This window comes from Diceros bicornis, chromosome 8 (genome assembly GCF_020826845.1).
Source record: "Diceros bicornis minor isolate mBicDic1 chromosome 8, mDicBic1.mat.cur, whole genome shotgun sequence".
NCBI lineage: Eukaryota > Metazoa > Chordata > Mammalia > Perissodactyla > Rhinocerotidae > Diceros > Diceros bicornis.
Window position 1 is genome coordinate 40,271,749 of NC_080747.1, and position 19,968 is coordinate 40,291,716.

Consider the following 19,968-nt stretch of genomic DNA (forward strand, 5'->3'; position numbering starts at 1 on the left):
ATTAGCCCCGAGCTAACATCTGTTGCCAATCCTCCTCTTTTTGCTGAGGAAGATTGGCCCTGGGCTAACATCCGTGCCCATCTTCCTTTACTTTATGTGGGACGGCGCCACAGCGTGGCCCAACAAGCGGTGCATAGGTACGCACCGGGGATCCGAACCCCAGGCCGCCGCAGCGGAGCGCACACTCTTAGCCGCTATGCCACCAGGCTGGCTCCAGCAGCTTCATTTTAGACGTGGGAAAACTAAGGTTCACAGGAACATGAACTATTAGTTACAGAACAGAAAAGCTGTGAATTTATAGTGTTAAGCTAATACTTATTTCCCCAGATAAGTAAGGTCCTCGCCTTGAGAGTCAAACCTAATCTAGTTCTGCTGTCTCTCTGAAGTATTAAATAGTAGTTTAAAAGACCCCAGGGGCACGCAGATTTAAGGCTTCTAATAGGCTATTTGCAGCAGACATGAAAGCAGGGCCGTAATTCATGAGTTTCATCTCCCTCTCTGATAGCCTACTCACCTGAAATAAGTTGGAGCTCGCACTTAATTATCTAGAGATGGTGCCCACTTTTTTGCTGTGATTCGTCTCTGGAAACCACATCATAAAGCAGAGTGTAGAAAAAGAAATCATATTTTTTCATCGTCCAGTTAAAGTTTGCAATCCCAACTGGGTCTCGGTATGAAATTAATTATGGCAATGACCAACAGAATTTCATAAACGCAAAGATACAGGAGCTTTAAATCTTGATGGCAATTAAATTAGTAAAATCAAAGTTCTATTAAAAAAAAGACATTGATATACTAAACACATTGATAGGACCCCAGTGTACTGTAGAGTGTGCCTACAATTTTATTGTATAAACAATTTGATCTATTGAAAGCTAACGTGTTGGTTATTATAAATATTGGACTATTCAATTACCATTAATTCTGCTTGATGTCTTAGATGTTATAAAGATTTGGGGGAGATTATTTGGAAGGACTCAGTCTCAAACTAAAAACAGTTGAGGTAACAGTTAAGTGAAAAAGGCAGAGTGACTGACAGTGTGTGTCATATGCTACCACTGGTGTCCAAAAAAGGAGGGAAATGCACACACATATATATATTTCTTCTATATATATATGTGTGTGCATATATGCGTGGACTTCCTATGCATGGACTGTCTCTTCCTATGCATGGACTGTCTCTGGAAGGATGCAGAAGAAAATGCTAACATTGGTTGCCTTCACTAAGGGGAACTAATGGGTGACAGGGGTCAAAGGGACTCTTTTTTACCTTTTGAATTTTGGATTTTGAATTTATAACGTATTTAAAAATACAATTTTAGTGGATTTAAAAATATATAGCCTATTTAAAAATAGAAACTAAATTAAAAATAAAAGCAATAACAGGGCCGGCCCCGTGGCTTAGTGGTTAACTGCGTGCGCGCCGCTGCTGGCGGCCCGGGTTCGGATCCCGGGTGTGCACTGATGCACCGCTTCTCCGGTCATGCTGAGGCTGCGTCCCACATACAGCAACTAGAAGGATGTGCAGCTATGACATACAACTGTCTACTGGGGCTTTGGGAGAAATAAATAAAATTAAAAAAGAAAGACATTCTTAAAATAAAATAAAATAAAAGCAATAACAGTCAAGGGAAATTTGAAGAGAGGTTTTCTTTCCCTCCAGATAAATCTTTGTAGTAAGACAGAAGCAACAAAGTCATTCTAATGTCTTTAGCATATCAAATTAGGACTCTAATACTCTTCTAAAAAATAGTCATTGTAAGCTGGTAAACAGGAAAAATTCACTTCCACTAATAATCAAATAAGTGAAATTCAAAATATGGTACTATTTTCATCATTAATTTGGTAAAGATTTTTGGAAAGAAATACTTTTGGCAGGGCTCAAAAGTTGAGCTTCTTGGCAAGGTTTCTGGAGGAAGTGGAGACTGGTATAACCTCTCAGGAAAGCAGTTGACCACAAGTAATAGCTCTTTAAAATGCTTTTATCTCTTGACACAGTAAGAATTTAAGAATTATTTTAAAGGGGGCCGGCCTGGTGGCTTAGCGGTTGAGTGCGCGAGCTCCGCTGCTGGTGGTCCAGGTTCAGATCCCGGGCACGCACCGACGCACTGCTTGTCCGGCCATGCTGAGGCCGCGTCCCACATACAGCAACTAGAAGGATGTGCAACTATGACATACAACTATCTACTGGGGCTTTGGGGGAAAAAAATAATAAATAAATAAAAAAAATTATAGAAAAAAAGGAATTATTTTAAGGAAATAATCAAAGATGTAGTAAGAGATTAATTGATAAAAAAGATGTTCCTCACAGTGTCAGAAGCTTCATAAAAGGCCAACAATAGGAAAATGGTTGCTTATATTGTGGTGTATTTATCCAGTGGAATAGTATATATACTAAAAATGTTTTAGGAAAAAAAATTAATAACACGAGAAATGTTCTTGATATAATGTCACATAGAAAGCAGAATATAATCCTCAATATGTGGTATGATTCCATTTACATAAAAATACTTCTATGTATACACAGAAAAAGACCGAGGGGAAATACGTAGGAGTATTGGCTGTGATCATCTCAGTCTTAGGCGATCCTTAATTGCTTTTTACAGTTTTGTATTTTTAAAATTTCTACAGCAAATAGACATGACGTGTATTTATTTCAAAATGAAAAAGATTTTTTGTTGTTAAAATAACCATTATAGGATTTAAGTGTTTGAAGGTTTGAACTGTGGAATTAAACTCCATGGGTTGTCGAGGGCCCTGGCATCTGGTTCTCATGTTCATCTGGGTGATGTTCCTTTTGAAGGGGGGAAGAACAGACAGTCACATGGCATTGTCCTGTGAGGTGTAAGTGGGACTTATTAATGGATGAGAGCCATGGGACACTAGGAATCTGGCTGGATCCACTTCTTGCTCCGCGCTCCTCCTTTTCTGGGGTTCTTGCCGCAAGCGGTGAAGAGTCTGCTGTAGACATCCTTGAAGGGTGGGTCACAATTATACAACGTTGATTGAAATGTCTGGGAAATGTCATATTCTATGGAAAGATGTTTTATTAATGGCTCCAAAATGAGGTGCTGTAAGATCCTGATGTGCTGTCTCGAAGCTGATTTCACAGGAACTGGGAGAAATGTTATATTTCCTCAGGTTTGACTCAACAAATTAGCAAACATTTAGTAAGTGCCTGCTGTGGACCAGGCAGATTGCACAGCCCCCAGAACCTACTACGCTGTTGGATGAGGAATGAACTGGTTGTAGAACTGCTAAGGCAGTGAGTCCCATGCTATCTCATTCACATCTTCTTTTAGGGCTGTGTGGTTGGGAAAGTCAACTTGCAGATTGTAGGACAAGTGGCAGCATTTAAATGGATGGAAATTCCTTTAGAAAATTCCTTAACAAAAACATTCTAGAAACCACACTGACTCTTCGTGTTTTCTAATGTCCCAGATCTGGCCGGTTAAATTAAATGGACGTATTTTTGGTGTTGTAGATAATTTCAGTTTTTTGCTATTAGGATCTTAACATAAATAATCTAAAAATGCCTTCTTCCCTCCCCCCGCCCTTCCTGAAGAAATAACACTGGACTGAGATTTACTAGATACACATTCCACTTCCAGTTGTGCAAGTAACTAGCAGTGTGACCTCGAGCAAATCACGTTAACCTCACTAGACCTCAGTTTCTCATCAGCCTGGAGGTTGGACCAGTATGCCCTTGAGGTCCCTCTGGCTATAAACCAGTCATCCCCTAAGCTTATTATCCTCTCCCCCACCCCCTTTTTTTTTTTAAAGAAAATGGAAGAGACTATGACTGCTTTCCTGTCTGATTCTTTTTCGTTCTCTCTCTCACAAACAGGAGTGGCTTCAGCTGCGGGTCTCCTTTGCCTGCCCACGTGGGCAGCCGCTGTTTCTGGCTGTGTGCTTGCCCTCTTCACAGCGTCCATGTGGCGTCCAGTGCTTGGACACCTTATTAGCTCAGGGTCAAGCCCTGGGAAAACCATGACCATTGCCATGATATTTTATCTTCTGGAAATATTTTTCTGTGCATGGTGCACAGCTTTTAAATTTGTCCCAGGAGGGGTCTACGCTAGAGAAAGATCTGATGTGCTTTTGGGTGAGTACATTTGAAAGATCTAGATTCAAGTAACTGCTTGAAAATACCCTTCAGGACTGACTAGGATTTAGCTCTTTGCGTAACTGGTGGAAATAAATAGGATGATTTTGCCTTTCTGTTAAAATAGACTCTCTTGATTAAAAAGAAAACTGAAGGAATGTCTAAATTACTACTTAAAAACAAATTTCTTAATTACTCTGTTTCAGTAATATTTATTACTGCAAAGGCCTTTTAAGTGAATTAGTTGTGGAAAAAAACAAGTTTAACCCATAATAAAGTATAAAAGAGGTACTATGTAACACTTGTATTATATGATATGTTAGGAAAACGTATGATCATGATGGTCACGAGCTCATGTAGGATCGTACATGTATATAGGAATTGTGATTTTTTTTTGCTTCTCTTGAATTTTATCTGTGATTTTTTACCAATAAAATATATCTCACATATGTGAATCGTAGTGTAAATAAATTTCCAACTTGTAGGATAAATACATTTTCCATTTCAGTGGTTATGAACTTATGTACCAAAATTAAAATTTCATAAACTCAGCTCAGTTTAATATTTTAAAAATTGTCTTCTGGCAATAATGAATAATGTACAATGTATGTATGTATACCGATGTATAATGTGTAATGTATATATACTGATCTATAATTACTGATGTAATTACTGTCATTTTAGTTTAAGTAAAGCATGTCAGATGCTTCCAGGATACAATCTTTGACAAATTAGGAGACAAAACATATTAATAAGGAATTCAGTTCTTGTTTGTTCACGCATTCACTTTTCCATTTGTTCATCTATTGATTAAAAAATTATTGCACACCTACTGTGTTCTTGGCACAGTGCCAGGTGCTGGGGATTAAGAGACATAGGGTCTGTGCCCACCTGGAGCCTCAGTGTAGTGGGGGAGCACCATACATGAAGTTAGACCAGTACTATGGAATTCCAGTTGGGGTGAGTGCAGCACAGAAGTCTAGGCTTCTACTTGTGTTTCTTTGCGGTCCCCTCTCGTGTCCTTGGTGTACATCCAACTACTCTGTCCATTGTCACATGAACTTTTCTACTCCATGAGCTAGACATCTATCAGGACAGACTATGTTGGAGGATATGTTGTTAAATTATATGAAATATTTTAAAACAACTTTTGAGAATTTGATATTTCTGGTAGACACCCAAGTTCTCATCTAATTTGAAACATACATTGCTGCTTTTCCTCTGCAATAATCTTGCCTTTGCGAACTTTGTGTTTCTTCTGGTTTCTTTCAGGTGTGTGTACTCTGTCCTGCTCTGTCTTCCTGTCCAATGCCCTGCTTTTTTCTTACTCCACCTTGCTTAGGGGTCTGCCACGTGGAGAAAACAAAGGACAGTAAGAGCCACTCGAAGCATCACTTTATTTCTTTAGAATGGTAGGAATGATGTGCTTTTTGAATTCCTTCTCACCACTTCTGGGATTGCAGAAACAGTGGTTTATTACAGCTTCAAACAACTAAGAATTTGTTTGAGTAAGAGTGACATTATATTGGTAAGGCGACAAAAACTAAGGAATGTTGGTAATATTCAGAGTAGCTTTTAATACAATTGAAAAGGATCTATATTAAATCAGAAATTAGTTATAAATTTATTGTCTAGGTTTTTCCTGCTAGGCTTCCACCTAAGTTAATTTTTACTTGACATTTCCTAATTTATATATTATTCAATCATACCTCTGTTTCCATTCTGGTTATATACAATTTTAGAAGTATGTAAACTTTACATGTAAGATACATTGTAATGCATCTCAGTCGAGCTCAACTTCATTGGCTGGCCTGTTGGCACAGTGTGGGCTCTAGCATGCATCCTCTGTGAGGACCCCCGTCCTAAGCCAGAGTTATTGCCCACACTGCCCTATTAAGAACCTCTGTATTTCCTTGTGTGCTCCTCAGCTTGGTGCCTGTGAAGTCTCTTCCGTAGACAAGATTGAGCCCCTGAGGCGGTTCAGAAGGCTCCTTTCTCTTGTGCTCCACTCTCCCATGCACCATCAACAGTCAGTGACATATGCTATTAGCAACACAACAACTAGGATACACTCAGGAAATTAAAAGAAATAAATCCCTCATGAGGAAAAGGCTGGGGTCTTCTCGTTTAAGGTGTGATTCCTAGCTGATTTTCTTATGATCATCTCAATTATCAAAAATACTACTAGAGTAATTGTTTAGGTACTGAGATAAATAAACTCAATAAAATAATTTTAGAGTATGTCTGTTTAAACAAAATCTAGGCTCATGGAATTTACTGTTGGAAGGATTTTTGGATTAAAATGTAATATATTCTTTCTCTTGTAACAGGGATAGTGATGGTAATTATTGGGCTGAATATGCTATTTGGTCCTAAGAAAAGCCTTGACTTTCTTCTTCAAACAAAAAACAGTCCTAAAGTGCTTTTCAGAAAGAGTGAAAAATACATGAAACTTTGTAAGTATAGTTCTGCTCTCTTTTTTTTAAAGCATTTTATTATAAATATAAATTTTCACACATATATGGAATTAAAGAATATAAGGCACCCTCATGTACCCTTCACCCACTTCCAACAATTGTTAACATTTTGCCAATGTTGTTAGCAGCTATCTTCCTTACTTGTTTTTGGTGAAATACTTTAAAGCAAATCTCTGATAACATGTCATTTCAGCCATAGATACTGTGTATTAGTTTTGCTTTACCTCTAATGTAGATACGGTGATTTAATAGGTAGAATTTCGAAAACACTTTATTCTAATCGTTGAGATTATTTATTTCATTTCTTGTTCTTTTTTGGGAGATTAAGTATGTTAACATTTGGAATATTGATGAACTAGCAACTCAAACATGAAATTAGTTTACTATTCAGTCTGACTGATTTCAAATGGACTGGATTAAATAAAAATGTTTATTGAATGTATCACATTTGCAGATAGTGTATTAGAATTCAGTACACCATGTAACTACATAGTGGTATGTCGGGTACAGACATGTAAAGACTGGTCTGTACCCTCAATGACTTGACTCTTTACTAAAGAAGACAAAATATTATAGTGCAAAGAGATAGAAAACAATTAAGAAGCTAAATAAAATTTCAATATATATTTCTTTTGTTTTTTTTTAATTATCGTAGGTTACTTTTTTTCTTTTTGCTGGGGAAGGTTTGCCCTGAGCTGACATCTGTTGCCAATCTTCGTCTGTCTCTTTTTTCCCTCCCCAAAGCCCCAGTACATGGTTGTATATCCTAGTTATAAGTCTTTCTAGTTCTTCTATGTCAGCCACCACCACAGTGTGGCTACTGACAGATGACTGGTGTGGTTCTGCACCCAGGAACCAAACCCAGGTTGCTGAAGCAGAGTGCGCCGAACTTTAACCACTAGGCTGTCAGGGCTGGCTCTAAAATTTCAATATGTTTCTAAAAGAAATGTCACAAAGCAGTAAGACCATTATATAAACACCTTCATATATGTACCATCATAATTTGAAAAGATTAAAATTTAGGGGAAATTTTTTTAATTTAGGGTTTTTGTGTGTGTGTGTTCCTATGTTTTAGGTATGTCTCTTGAAACCAGGATCTGGCAGTTTTTGTTTGTTTTTAATCCTGACAATCTTTGTCTTTATTATTATTATGATTATTGTTATTATTATTAAGAACCATAATTGTTTCATTCATCAAACTGAGGCATTTGGAACAGTTTATTTACAAAGTTGTTTAGACAGTTTTGTGTGTTTTTTTAAATAGACTTTATTTTTTGAGTCATTTGATTTTCACAGCAAAATTGAGCGGAAAGTACAGAGATTTCCCATATACCCTGTGACCGCACACATGTACCGCCTCCCCCACTATTAACATCCCCCACCAGAGTGGTCCATTTATTCCAGTTGATGGACCTAAACTGACACATCACTATCACCCCAAGTCCGTAGTTTACTTTAGGGCTCACTCTTGGTGTTATACATTCTGTGGGTTTTGACAAATGTATAATGACATGTATCCACCATTATAATATCATGCAGAGTAGGGCCGGCCCCGTGGCTCAGCGGTTAAGTGCACGTGCTCCGCTACTGGCCGCCCGGGTTTGGATCCCGGGCGCGCACCGATGCACCGCTTCTCCGGCCATGCTGAGGCCGCGTCCCACATACAGCAACTAGAAGGATGTGCAACTACGACATGCAACTATCTACTGCGGCTTTGGGGAAAAAAAGGAGGAGGATTGGCAATAGATGTTAGCTCAGAGCTGGTCTTCCTCAGCAAAAAGAGGAGGATTAGCATGGATGTTAGCTCAGGGCTGATCTTCCTCACACACAAAAAAAAAATCATGCAGAGTAGTTTCACTGCCTTAAAAATCATCTGTGCTCCACGTATTCATCCCTCCCTCCCACTATCAATGGCAGCCACTATCTTTGTCTTTTTAAAAAATTGATAGATTTTATTTTTTAGTGTAGTTTTAGGTGTACAGCAAAACTGAGCAGAAAGTATGGAGCTCCCATATACCCCCTCATGCCCCGACCTCCACAGTTTCCACCATTATTAACATCTTGCATTAGTGTGGTACATTTATTACAATTGATGAACCAATATTGATACATTATTATTAACTGAAGTCCATAGTTTACATTAGAGTTCACTCTTTGTTGTACTTCTCATGGGTTTTGACAAATGTATAATGACATTTATCTACCGTTACAGTATCATACAGAATAGTTTTGCTACCCTAAACATTCCCTGTGCTCCACCTATTCATCCTTCCTTCTCTCTTCCCAACCTTGGCAACTACTCTTCATCTTTTTTTTTTTTTGGTGAGGGAGATTGGCCCTGAGCTAACATCTGTTGCCAGTCTTTCCTCTATTTTGTATGTGGATCACTGCCACAGCTCAGCTTGATGAGTAGTGTAAGTCCGTGCCCAGGATCTGAACCTGTGAACCTGGGCTGCTGATGCAGAGCATGCCGAACTTAACCGTTACACTGCTGGGCCAGCCCCCTACTCATCTTTTTTCTGTCTCCATTGTTTTGCCTTTTCTACAATGTCAATCTTTGTCTTTTAACTTGAAAATGTAATATATTTTTGTTGTGATTTCTCATGTGTTACGATTTAGTTCTATCATCTTACTTTGCTTTTGCTTTTTCTGCTTTCTCTAGGTATATTTTTTTCCTCTTTTTTTCCCATACTTTCTTTTGCATTGTTTGGATTTTCTTTTTCTTTTTTTCTTATCCTCCTCCTCCCCACTCCTCTTTCTAGTTTGGAAATTATACAGTCTATTTCTATTCTTTCAGTAGTTGGTTATTTGTTTCTCAGCACATTAAAGATATTATTCCTCTGTCATCTGGCTTCCATTTTTGCTGTTGAAAAGTCAGCTGTCATTGTAATCTTTGCTCCTTTGAAGATAATCGGTTTTTTCTCTCTAGTAGCTCTTAAGATTTTTCTTTGTTCTGGTGTTCTGGAGTTTCGCTGTGGTATATCTGGATATGGATCCCCCTCACCTCCTGTCTCACTTGTGAGTGTTTGGGCTTTCTTGAATCTGAAGAGTCATGTCTTTTATCAATTCTGGAAAATTCTCAGGATTATTTCTGCAAATATTGCCTCTTTCCCATTCTTTCTCTTCTCTCTTTTTTGACTCCAGTCAGATATGTGTTCGATTTCCTTATTTTCTTCTCCGTGTCCCTTAACTTCTTTCATATTCTCTACCTTTGTTTTTAAGCTGCCTCTTGCACTTATTCTCTGTTTGGCTTTGTCTAATCTGCTATTTTTCTTGTCTGCTGAGTTTCTAATTTCAATTATTATAATTATTATATGATTTTATTTCTAGAAGTCTATTTGATTTCTTTACATTTTCCTGATTGTTAATTTAAGTTCATATTCCTTAGTCATCCTGTTGAATACCCTGTTTTATTTTTCTAAGTATGTTAAGCATGCTTATTTTATATTCTGGTTCTGAAAGTTCCAATATCTGAAGTACTTGTGGGCTTGATCCTGCAGGGTGTTTTTCCTGCTGGTTCCTGTTCATGGAGACTTGTTTTCTTGTATGTATTTATAATTTATTTTTACTTTAAGCTCATGGTCCTTGGAACATTTTTAGGGGAAGATTCTTTGAAACCTGAGTTTAAAGTATGGGTTGTATATGCATGTCACACATGAAAATTAACCCAGGAATTAGACATTTCCCCTTTGCACAAAATCCTTGGCTAATAGATTGAAGAATTTCATAAAAATTACTTTTAAAAACAAACAGTTTCTTTTAAACAATTATTTGTTCTTTCTGTTTAGTTTTGTGGCTGCTTGTTGGTATAGGGTTGTTGGGATTAGGACTACGGCATAAAACCTATGGGAGGAAATTGGGCAAAAGGGTAAGTAATTAAAATTTTTTATAAAATTTGATATGATATATATATATATAATATATATATATACACATTTGTCACTTCACCATTGTGACTGAACTCTAGACCTGGATCTAATGACTTCAGAGCTCTGATCTCGTCTCTTTAACCCTCAGGTCCCAGGCTGATAACATAGTGGAGTTATTTTATGAAGGTGGGTTCTTGGGACACTAGAGGCCCGTATATTAGGGGCAAACTGCTCATGATTTTGCTGTATGAAGTTATTTTTGTCATTCCATGATTTAACGTATGTAAACTATGAAATAACTATTTTATAAGGGGCTTCTTTCTAGTATTGCGTAGATATTGCTGAACGCAACAATATGAGATTCTTTGATTTAAGAAAAATCTTACAGGGGCCGGCCCCGTGGCTTAGCGGTTAAGTGCGCGCGCTCCGCTACTGGCGACCTGGGTTCGGATCCCGGGCGCGCACCAACGCACCGCTTGTCCGGCCATGCTGAGGCCGCGTCCCACATACAGCAACTAGAAGGATGTGCAGTTATGACATACAACTATCTACTGGGGCTTTGGGGGAAAATTAAAAAATTAAATAAAATTAAAAAATTTAAAAAAAAAAGAAAAATCTTACAGATAATTTTTGATTTTGCAGATTATGGATAGCTTGTGTATTGATGGGTCATGAAAGTTTTCTTGTCTCTTCCTTTTCCCTCTTGCTTAAATGTTTTATTGTCCCTTTCTCTTCTAGATAGGTAGGCAGAAGCAAGGGTAAGTCATTGCAATGTTGTGCTTTCTATCTGCTCTGATAAAAAGTTTGATGTGTTTCGTAACACAGTTAGAGTTACAGTTCTGGCTAAAACAGAATTTGAGGCTAAAACTTTGAATTTTAGCAATCTGTATTACCAGGCAAGTTTTTCATGTTAAATAAAGAACTATACCGAGGATGGAGACCATGCTTCTCTTGTTTGCCTTTGTATTCCCAGTACTTTACAGAGTGCTTGGCACATATTTAGAACTCAGTACCTATTTCTGAATAAGTAAGTAATTCATTACATGGTCTTTTTCCTTTGCCCTTTAATTTTTAGTTGTTATTGTTGCAACATAATGTCAGTCAGAAGAGGATATCTAATGTCAGCCAGGGATCCTTTTCAAAAGGAGTCATTTCAGTTGGATTTAATACCTGTTCTTTTGTTTATTTGTTCATTCATTCATTTTATAAATGCTTATTGAATGTCTCTTGTGTGCCTGGTGCCAGGGATACAGAGGTAAACAAGTTGGACAAGGTCCCTGCCCTCACAGAATTTACATTCTAGTAGGGGAGAAAGACGGTATTCAGAGGAACAAATAAATAAAGACTATCACTTTAGATCACACTGCTCTGAAGCAAATAAGATTACGGAGTAGAGAATTGACTGCGTCTGGGTGGTTAGAGAAGGCTGCTCTGAGGATGTGACATTCAAGTTGAGACTTGAAAGTTGAGACAAAGCCAGTTGTTCAGAGAGCTAGGGGTAAAGGATTCAGGCCGAGGGAACATGTGTAAAGCCTGAGGGGACACAGGCTTGGTGTGTTTGAGGAGCATCAGTGGACAGTGGCTGAAGCTTGGTGAGCAAGGGGAAGAACGGTAGAAGATGAGGATGGAGAGGCTGGTGAGGGTCTTACAGAGCACAGTAAGGAGTTCTGATTTGATTTTGTGATGGAAGCTACCAGAGTGTTTCAGTAGTAGTGTGAAGAAACATGATATATATCAATTTGGCTGCTTTGTGAAGGATGGATTGTAGAGTGGAAGCAGGGAGATAAGTTAGCAGGCTTTTTCACTTGTCCAGAAGAGAGACCATGGAAGTTTGGCTGGACACAGTGGCAGTGGAGTTGGAGAGAAGTGGACAGACTTAGAATATATTTTGAAAGTATAGCTGATAGGATTTGCTGATGGATTAGATATTGCTGGATGAGGAGAAGGAAAGAATGAAGGATGGCTTGTATGTTTTTGGCTTAAGGGTGGTGGCATTTACTGACATGGGAAGAATGAGGGAATAACATCACTCTGGAGTGATGAAATCCGGAGTTATTTATAGATGTATAGTTATGTGAAAAGAGAGAGCTTGATGAATATAATCATACCTCTTGAAATCTCTGTTGGTGGTTCCATTCTCTTTATATGACATTCACTAAACTGAATAACCTTTCTTGTATAAAGATGAAATGCCCAGCTCTCTGTTGGTAGCACATTGAGCTGTTTATGTTAAGTAATGGCCCTCCAATGCAAAGAGGTTGCTGCTTATCCTTCTCCCAACCTGATCTCGTGTGGTCCACTTTGAGTTGTCTTTTCAGTTGTGGTGATGGATTTGTTCTAATCTAGTCATACTCTTTCACAGGATCCCTATTGTAGATCAGTAGGTATTAGTTTGAGATGGATGGTTAGAGTTGGGCGGTGCATTCTTTGACTGAGCCCAGGGACCCACAAGAGGAAGTCTCAAAGGGGGCTGAGCTCCTGACCCTTGGCCTTGCCAATACAGTAGGGGAGCGACAACATTTATAACTCAGTTAGATTGGCAGACCACTTTATAAATATATTAAAGGCCTCTATGTATCCTTCTGTGATCTTAATTTTCTCCGGTGCAAAGATAACCTCTATCCTGAATCTGGTATTTATCATTTTCGTGCATCTCTTTATATTGTTACTATATATGATAAATCCCTAGACAATAGTGTTTTTTTCATGTTTTTAACTTTATCTAAATGACATCTGATATATTTTGCAACTTACTTTTTTACTTAAAATCATCTTTGTGATATTCATGCATATGGAAATATGTAGTCCTAACTCATTTGTTAGGGCTGTGTAGTATTCCATTATATGTATGTGACACCATTTATTTATTCATTTTCCATTGAAGCAACAGCCAGATTGTTTCTAATTTTTTGCTGTTATAAAAAATGCTTATTGTAAATGCTCACTTTCCAAACATTCCTCCTAATTTCCAAGCTTAAGCTAGAAGTTCACAGATTTATTACGACAGTACCATCTAGCAAGTATCTCTTTAATTTTATGAATTAAATGTGGGCAAACGTCTAAGGAAATTCCTTTGCTGAAATATGAATTTTGGTAGAGAGAGGTGGAGAAAACTGGGTCACTGAAACTGCCATTGTTCACAGTTATCCTAAATTAGCATTAAAACCATTCCTCAGGCACCAACCACAGAGGTATCTGCTGCCATCTGGCCTTTCAGGTTCGGCTATGACAATGAAGGATGGTCTAATCTAGAAAGATCAGCGCAATTGCTCAATCAAACAGGTAAGTCTTGCTGGAATTAGTTCCAGGTTTTGAGGAACTACTATTGTTACTTTTATTTTGAGCAAGATGGTAAGTAACAGGAGGAGGGCTTGTTGGGTCATAAACTAATCTTTTAAAAAGGCTTTTCGTTGGTGGGCAGCTGCAGGAGGATTAAGCTTCTGTAACCACATCTGTCTTTGTTTGGAAGCAATTAATTCAGTTGATTCTGAACAGAGCCTCATCCTGGGTATCTGCAGGGGATTCCTGCCATGCCTTTGCTCTTAGAGATGCCCCTGCTGGTGGCTCCTGTCACTTGGGGACCCACTGTTGGGGACCAGAAAACTGCGGATTAAGAGGCAGAAGGGGCAGAGTGATGCTCATTTGTGAAGCAAGTTGCTTTCAAGAGCCTACGGGCCAATTTTTAAGTTTCCGTGCCCTGGGGTGCTCATCTTTGTATGAAGCATCCTTTAAAATACGTGGGCGTTGGGTTCTTAGATCAACTCCGTGGAGTGTGGAGCAAGATATGTAAAGAGCTAAGCTGCTCTGGCTATTCCTCATGATAAACACGTCTCCTAAGAAATTGCTGAGAGTCTGTATGATTCTAACGCGACTAGGAAATGTCCTTGGCTCTTAGTCCTTTAGTCCTGATCATAAGCCTCTGAGGCACGTCTGGCCAGGGTCTGAAAAAACCAATAAACTTACTTCTGTGCCAGTACCACAGAGGTGTTTGCCCAGGAATAAAACACTATTGTGCACCACTCTATTGTTTCTGAACACAAATTGGGTATTGAGAGAGACATTAAGCTTCTTTGAAATTTGGGGAAAGATGTTAAGAATATTTGAAAATTTAGAAAAGTTTTGCTTTTATCCTTTTCTGCATTTCCTCAAGGTGTCCCAAGTTTTCATTGCATTCTAAAAATGGGAAAATTCTTTTATAGTTCAGATTTGAGCCACTTCAATTTAGTGACTCATTAGGAATTACTTCGTTTTTTGATTTCTGAGTAAAGGCAGAAGGTTAAAGAATCAAGTTTTGCTAATTGTTTTTGCATTGCTTGGTTAATCACTATGTGCTTTTTTTTTTTTTTTCTGGACAGGTGCAGATTTCATAACAATTTTGGAGAGTGATGCTTCTAAGCCCTATATTGGGAACAATGACTTAACCATGTGGTTAGGGGAGAAGTTGGGTTTCTATACTGACTTTGGTCCAAGTGCAAGGGATCACACTTGGGGGTGAGTGTACCTTGGGAATTAATCTTGAACATAGCCCTGGAAAAAGAGGCAGCATCGGCTTGGAGTGGCAAGTTGATATTGTCATACCTTAGTCCTATGAATATGTGCCAGGGATGTGGACATGCTAAAGATATGCATATTTCAGTAACTGTTTAAATGATTTCTGTGTTGCTGGATATTTTCAATTCTTCACCATTATAGACCATTCAGCATAGGAGCTGAGGTTACAGCACTAAGCATGTCTGACCTAGATGCTGTCCTCATGGAGCTTACATTCTGCTGTCAAGCGACAGAAACTAAACATGTGCACACAGAAATAAATAAGATAATTTGAGACAGTGATAAGTGCTATGTAGAAAAGGAAAGTGACTGGGTGGGCAGGGGCGATGGGGGATGCTGCTATAAGTAGAGTGGTCAGGAAGGTCTCTCTGAACACCTCATGATGACAAGGACCTGGGACCCAGCCATGGGAAGAGCTGAGGGAACCACCAGTGTAAAGACTTGAGGCAGGATCCAGCTTGGTGTGCCTGAGTGTAGGGATTGAGGGGGAACTGTTAAAAAATGAGGTCAAGGGTGGCACCTCACCTCATCTTAGAGGGCCCCATAATCCATGATTAAGATTGATTTAATTCAGTTCTGATGGGAAACCATTGGAGGATTTTAACCCATGGGAGCGATCTGATCTGATTTACTTTTTTGAAAGATCATTCTGGCTGTTCCTAGAAGAACAGATTGTCAGGGGCAAGAATGGGAGCAGGGATACAGGCGATGAGGTAGATGCAATAGCACAGGTGAGAGATGACAGTGGGAGCCATGGAGGTGGAGAGAAGGGGTCAAATTCAGGACCTATTTTGGAACAGAGCTGACAGGACTTACTGATGGTTCCTGGTCAGGGGCCGGGAAGTGACAAGGGCAACATGTCTGTTTTTCAACTGAATACCTGCTGGGAGGTGACGCCATTTCATGGGATGCGAACGACCAGGCGAGCAGCAGGATTGTGCTAAGTTTGAGATGCCCCTGGACAGTCAAGTGACATCCAGTAGGCAACTGTCTGCAGCCTGGAGGGCCAAGTGGGACAGGACAATCTGGACATGTAAATTCAGGTATCATCCCTGTAGAAGGGCCCTGTTTGGGGGACTCCATGAGGGCGCCAGAGAGAGAGTGCATGCAGCTAGCGAAGAGAAGCCAGCTGAGGTCTGGGCTCTGCTCGTCCCTTTCATATGTAGTTCTTTGACTTAACGTGAGGTGGAACATGTTTTCATATCTTTATTGGACAGTTTGTAATTTCTAATTTTGTAAATTGTTACTTTTGTGTCGCTGGCAAGATTGTACATTCCCAAATGTGTTGATTAATATTAGAATTATGTTGCCAGAGTAACAATGCAAGTAAAATGGATTTGTGTGTTACTAATTCTGCCCTTTTCATGCCTCCATAGCACTTATTAAAACAGAGTTGATAGTATTGTGCTTAGTGACACAGAGAGACATGCTAAATAGCAGGGATGCAACAAACGGTCAGACTGCCACAAACATCTCTGCCACGTTATTGCTCTGAAAGCCCCTCAGTGAGATGCTTGAAGTGTGACACATCCCTTTGTAACACATTTGCTTAGTCCTGTCGGCGTGATATCGTGGGACCAACAATGATGCACATGTTTCTTTTCATTCCAATACAGCATTATGGTTTTGTCAAGATACCCAATTGTGAAATCAGAGCATCACCTTCTTCCGTCACCAGAGGGCGAGATCGCACCAGCCATAACACTGACTGTTAACATCTCCAACAAACTGGTGGATTTTGTTGTGACACACTTTGGGAATCACGAGTAGGTTTCTTTGGTCTTTCTTATAGTACACAAATGAGAAGAAATATTATCAACACATTACTTTGATTTCCATGCATTGACCTTTCTTACTTTCTTCTTTTTTTCTCCCAAAGTATTTTTTTCTGTGTTGCTGGTTTTAAAAATCAGGCATAGAAACATTTGAGATGCAGGCAGTCCTTTGTGATGGTACAGGGCAGCAGTGACGGCCATGTTAGCCAGCGGTTACTGAGCAGCTGCTGTGCTAAGTGCATTGTTGTGTTTAATCTTCGCTCTGTATAAAGTTAGTACTATTATAGCCCTACTTTACAGATAAAGAAGCTAGACTAGAGGTTATATGACTTGTCCAACCAGGGTCACACAGCTAGAATTCGAATTAGGTAGACTCTGCTCAGAGCCTGCGAGTCCTTGGATCCACATGGTAAACCAGACTACAGGAAAATGAATGCCCTTCTACAGGATTACTACAATTGGAAGTACTGTTAGGATTTGAGGGTATTAAATGACATTCCTTTTTCCTTCCTGTTATCACAATCAATTGATAGGTAGGCAAAGGAATCTGGCAGGGAGACCAAAATATCTTTTTTAATTCAGATAAACGTATTTGGACAACATGGCATAAGTGTGTCCACATGGACCTGCTAATACATCCCCCAACAGTACATGAAACTGACCTCCCCAAAGCAGCAGACCTACCCAGCAGGGGCAGAGTCTGCCCTGTCAAACTCTCTCCTTTGTGGAGAGAATATGTCAGAAAGCAGCCTGTCTGCAAACTGGTAGGTTCCAAGGAGAAGAGAGAGGAAGGACGTAAGACAAGCATGCCCAGTTAATTCTTCCAAACTTAAATAATCAGAAAAGTCCTCCCCCAAAGTAAAGAGTATGAAAGAGAGGCCAGAGATGGTTTTCTAAGAAAGCCCCTCTACAAGGAGACATGAGGAATGCAGAATGAGTTTTATCTTGAAAGAATAACATTCACAACCAGTGACTTAGTGCTGAGTAAATCATGAATAATGCCAACAATATATTGTACAAAGATAAAAGTATATAATTTATACTCTACCATACTAAACATTCTTTAATATAATTGAAAATACTAATGTAAAGTGCTTAGTTCTGTAAAATACGACATACAGGTCCTGTCCACGTTAATGACACAAGAGGCCACAGAACTTTAAATTCATATACAGAACATTAGGAAAACCATATTGTTGTCCTGTAAGTTTCACCTGAACAAAACTAACATGTCTGCTACCCTTATTTTCCTGTCACCTCACTTTTTCAGTGTTATGTGGATCTGTGAAAGCATACTTGAATATTTTCTGAAATAAGTTAGAGCGTAAGTAATATAAACAAAGCATCCAAATGTAATTAATGTGAGCTATTTGCTTATCGGACTCTTGCTGGTCTCCTTAGAAATAAGGGTGTTTGGAGGATGGATGATATAGTTGGGTTAATATCTTATTAATAAGCTGTTTGAAGAAATGCCTCTGTTCGTTCTAGTAATTTTCAGGTAGCAAGTATAGGCATTCAAAGATCATTCCACTGACCTTAAATTGCACTTGAATTGGGTTTATCTTGTAAAAAAATAGACACTTCTGTGTTTAAAGGTTGCAAAGTCTCAACCTAAGAAACAGTTGAATCCACTCCTTTTTTTCCTTTGCTTTTTTTTCTCTGCCCTCTTCACCTCCCTCCAACCTCCACCGAAATGTAAAGAATAGACTGGAAAGGAAAGAGAAGACTAAAAGACAGCCCTCGGAATATGGTTTGGGAAAGAGGAGGGAAGGATTACCTTTTCTAACCTTCTATGAACCACATATTTAAAGCTCTCTGATTAACACCGTATCCTTTACTTGCTGTCTTACTCAGTCACTTGATTTAATAATAATGACAACAACAACAGCAGTAATAATAGTAGCTAACACTTATGGAGGAGATGTAACTCGAGGGAGGGAAACAGTGTAGTTTAATGGTTAAGAGCATGGAATTCTATAGCCTGGGATCAGACAAGCTGGTTTCAATCCTAATTCAAGGCATATCCTTCCCCAAGTTATTGAACTACCTTGAGCCTCAGTTTCTTCATCTGTAAAATCTGTACATCATAGGGTTCTTGGGAGAATTAAACGAGATATATTACCTCATGCCAAGTACATGAATACAGTAAGTGCTCAATTAATGCTGGCCATTATTATTAAACGAAATCAGCCAATTCTAAATGTAAGGTACGTTGGGCAGCTTAAAAAATAATTCATTCTTCAAGCGTAAACAGGCATCTGCTGTGTCCCAAGCACAGTAGGAGGTGACATCTTTTTGCTCAGAGCCACAGCTCTCGTATCACTCCTTAGAAGACCTGTCCATGAACACTGGCCTTCCAAGAAGTGACACGAGAAAGTTCACACTTGCAATAATTTGTGAAGCCATCATTACATATTTTCTCTTGCCTTTGTTTTCTACAATCCTTGATAAAAAAATTCTTACTGTGAATAAATATTTAGAAATTTCATTTTCTAGTGATTATGGCATACAAACATGAAATCATCTTAGAAATGAATTATAGAATGCTTATGCATGTTAGCTGATTCAACAAGATTTTCTAAATGACCGATTACACAAATATCTCTGTACAATCAATAAGTAGGAAATAGCAGCATTCCTTAGAAGCCATTAGGTATACACCATAACTAAAATTGATATAATTTTAAGTAATTAAACGAGCTACCAGTTAATCATCATTCTTTTTTTCTGTAACACGCATAAATGTACAGAGAAGAAAGAACACAGAGCCTGTAGTCTGTAGTTATAGTTTTGGTTCTGTTATAAGATAAATTCAGAGAGTTCCAGTTTCTCTTGTCTCTGAAAATCAGATAAAATTATTTTTTTCAGCCCACATATCAGGTTATTGGGCTGATCAAATATTAACAGATAAGGAAACATAAAATGTATTTTCTCTTTCTCTCTTCCTCCCTCCCTCCCTCTCCTCTCCTCTCCTCTTTCCCACCTCCTTCCTCTTTCTTTGTACTCATACGTATTCTTTTTATTTTTATTATCATCACTGGATAAAATTTATCTGCTGAGAAAATGTAAAGCCAAATTCATAGATTATTTTGGCAATAATATATTGCTAAAATATATTTGAATGAAAACACTATCTGTGGTGCAGTGACTTTGGAATTCTCTAAACTGAATTTGAATCCCAGTTGTGTGTA

The 19,968-nt window shown here is 38.7% G+C and overlaps 1 protein-coding gene across 6 annotated transcripts in view; it reads left to right on the forward strand.

Annotated features, from left to right (window-relative positions):
• Positions 1-19,968, forward strand: part of CWH43 (cell wall biogenesis 43 C-terminal homolog) — a 56,626-nt gene that overhangs the window by 22,510 nt on the left and 14,148 nt on the right. For all 6 annotated transcript variants that reach the window (XM_058547033.1, XM_058547037.1, XM_058547035.1 and 3 more), the window contains exons 7-12: positions 3,848-4,105; positions 6,436-6,561; positions 10,371-10,450; positions 13,628-13,733; positions 14,807-14,942; positions 16,619-16,768. In XM_058547033.1, the coding sequence (XP_058403016.1) occupies positions 3,848-4,105; positions 6,436-6,561; positions 10,371-10,450; positions 13,628-13,733; positions 14,807-14,942; positions 16,619-16,768 (856 nt within the window). The remainder of the gene's footprint in view (positions 1-3,847; positions 4,106-6,435; positions 6,562-10,370; positions 10,451-13,627; positions 13,734-14,806; positions 14,943-16,618; positions 16,769-19,968) is intronic.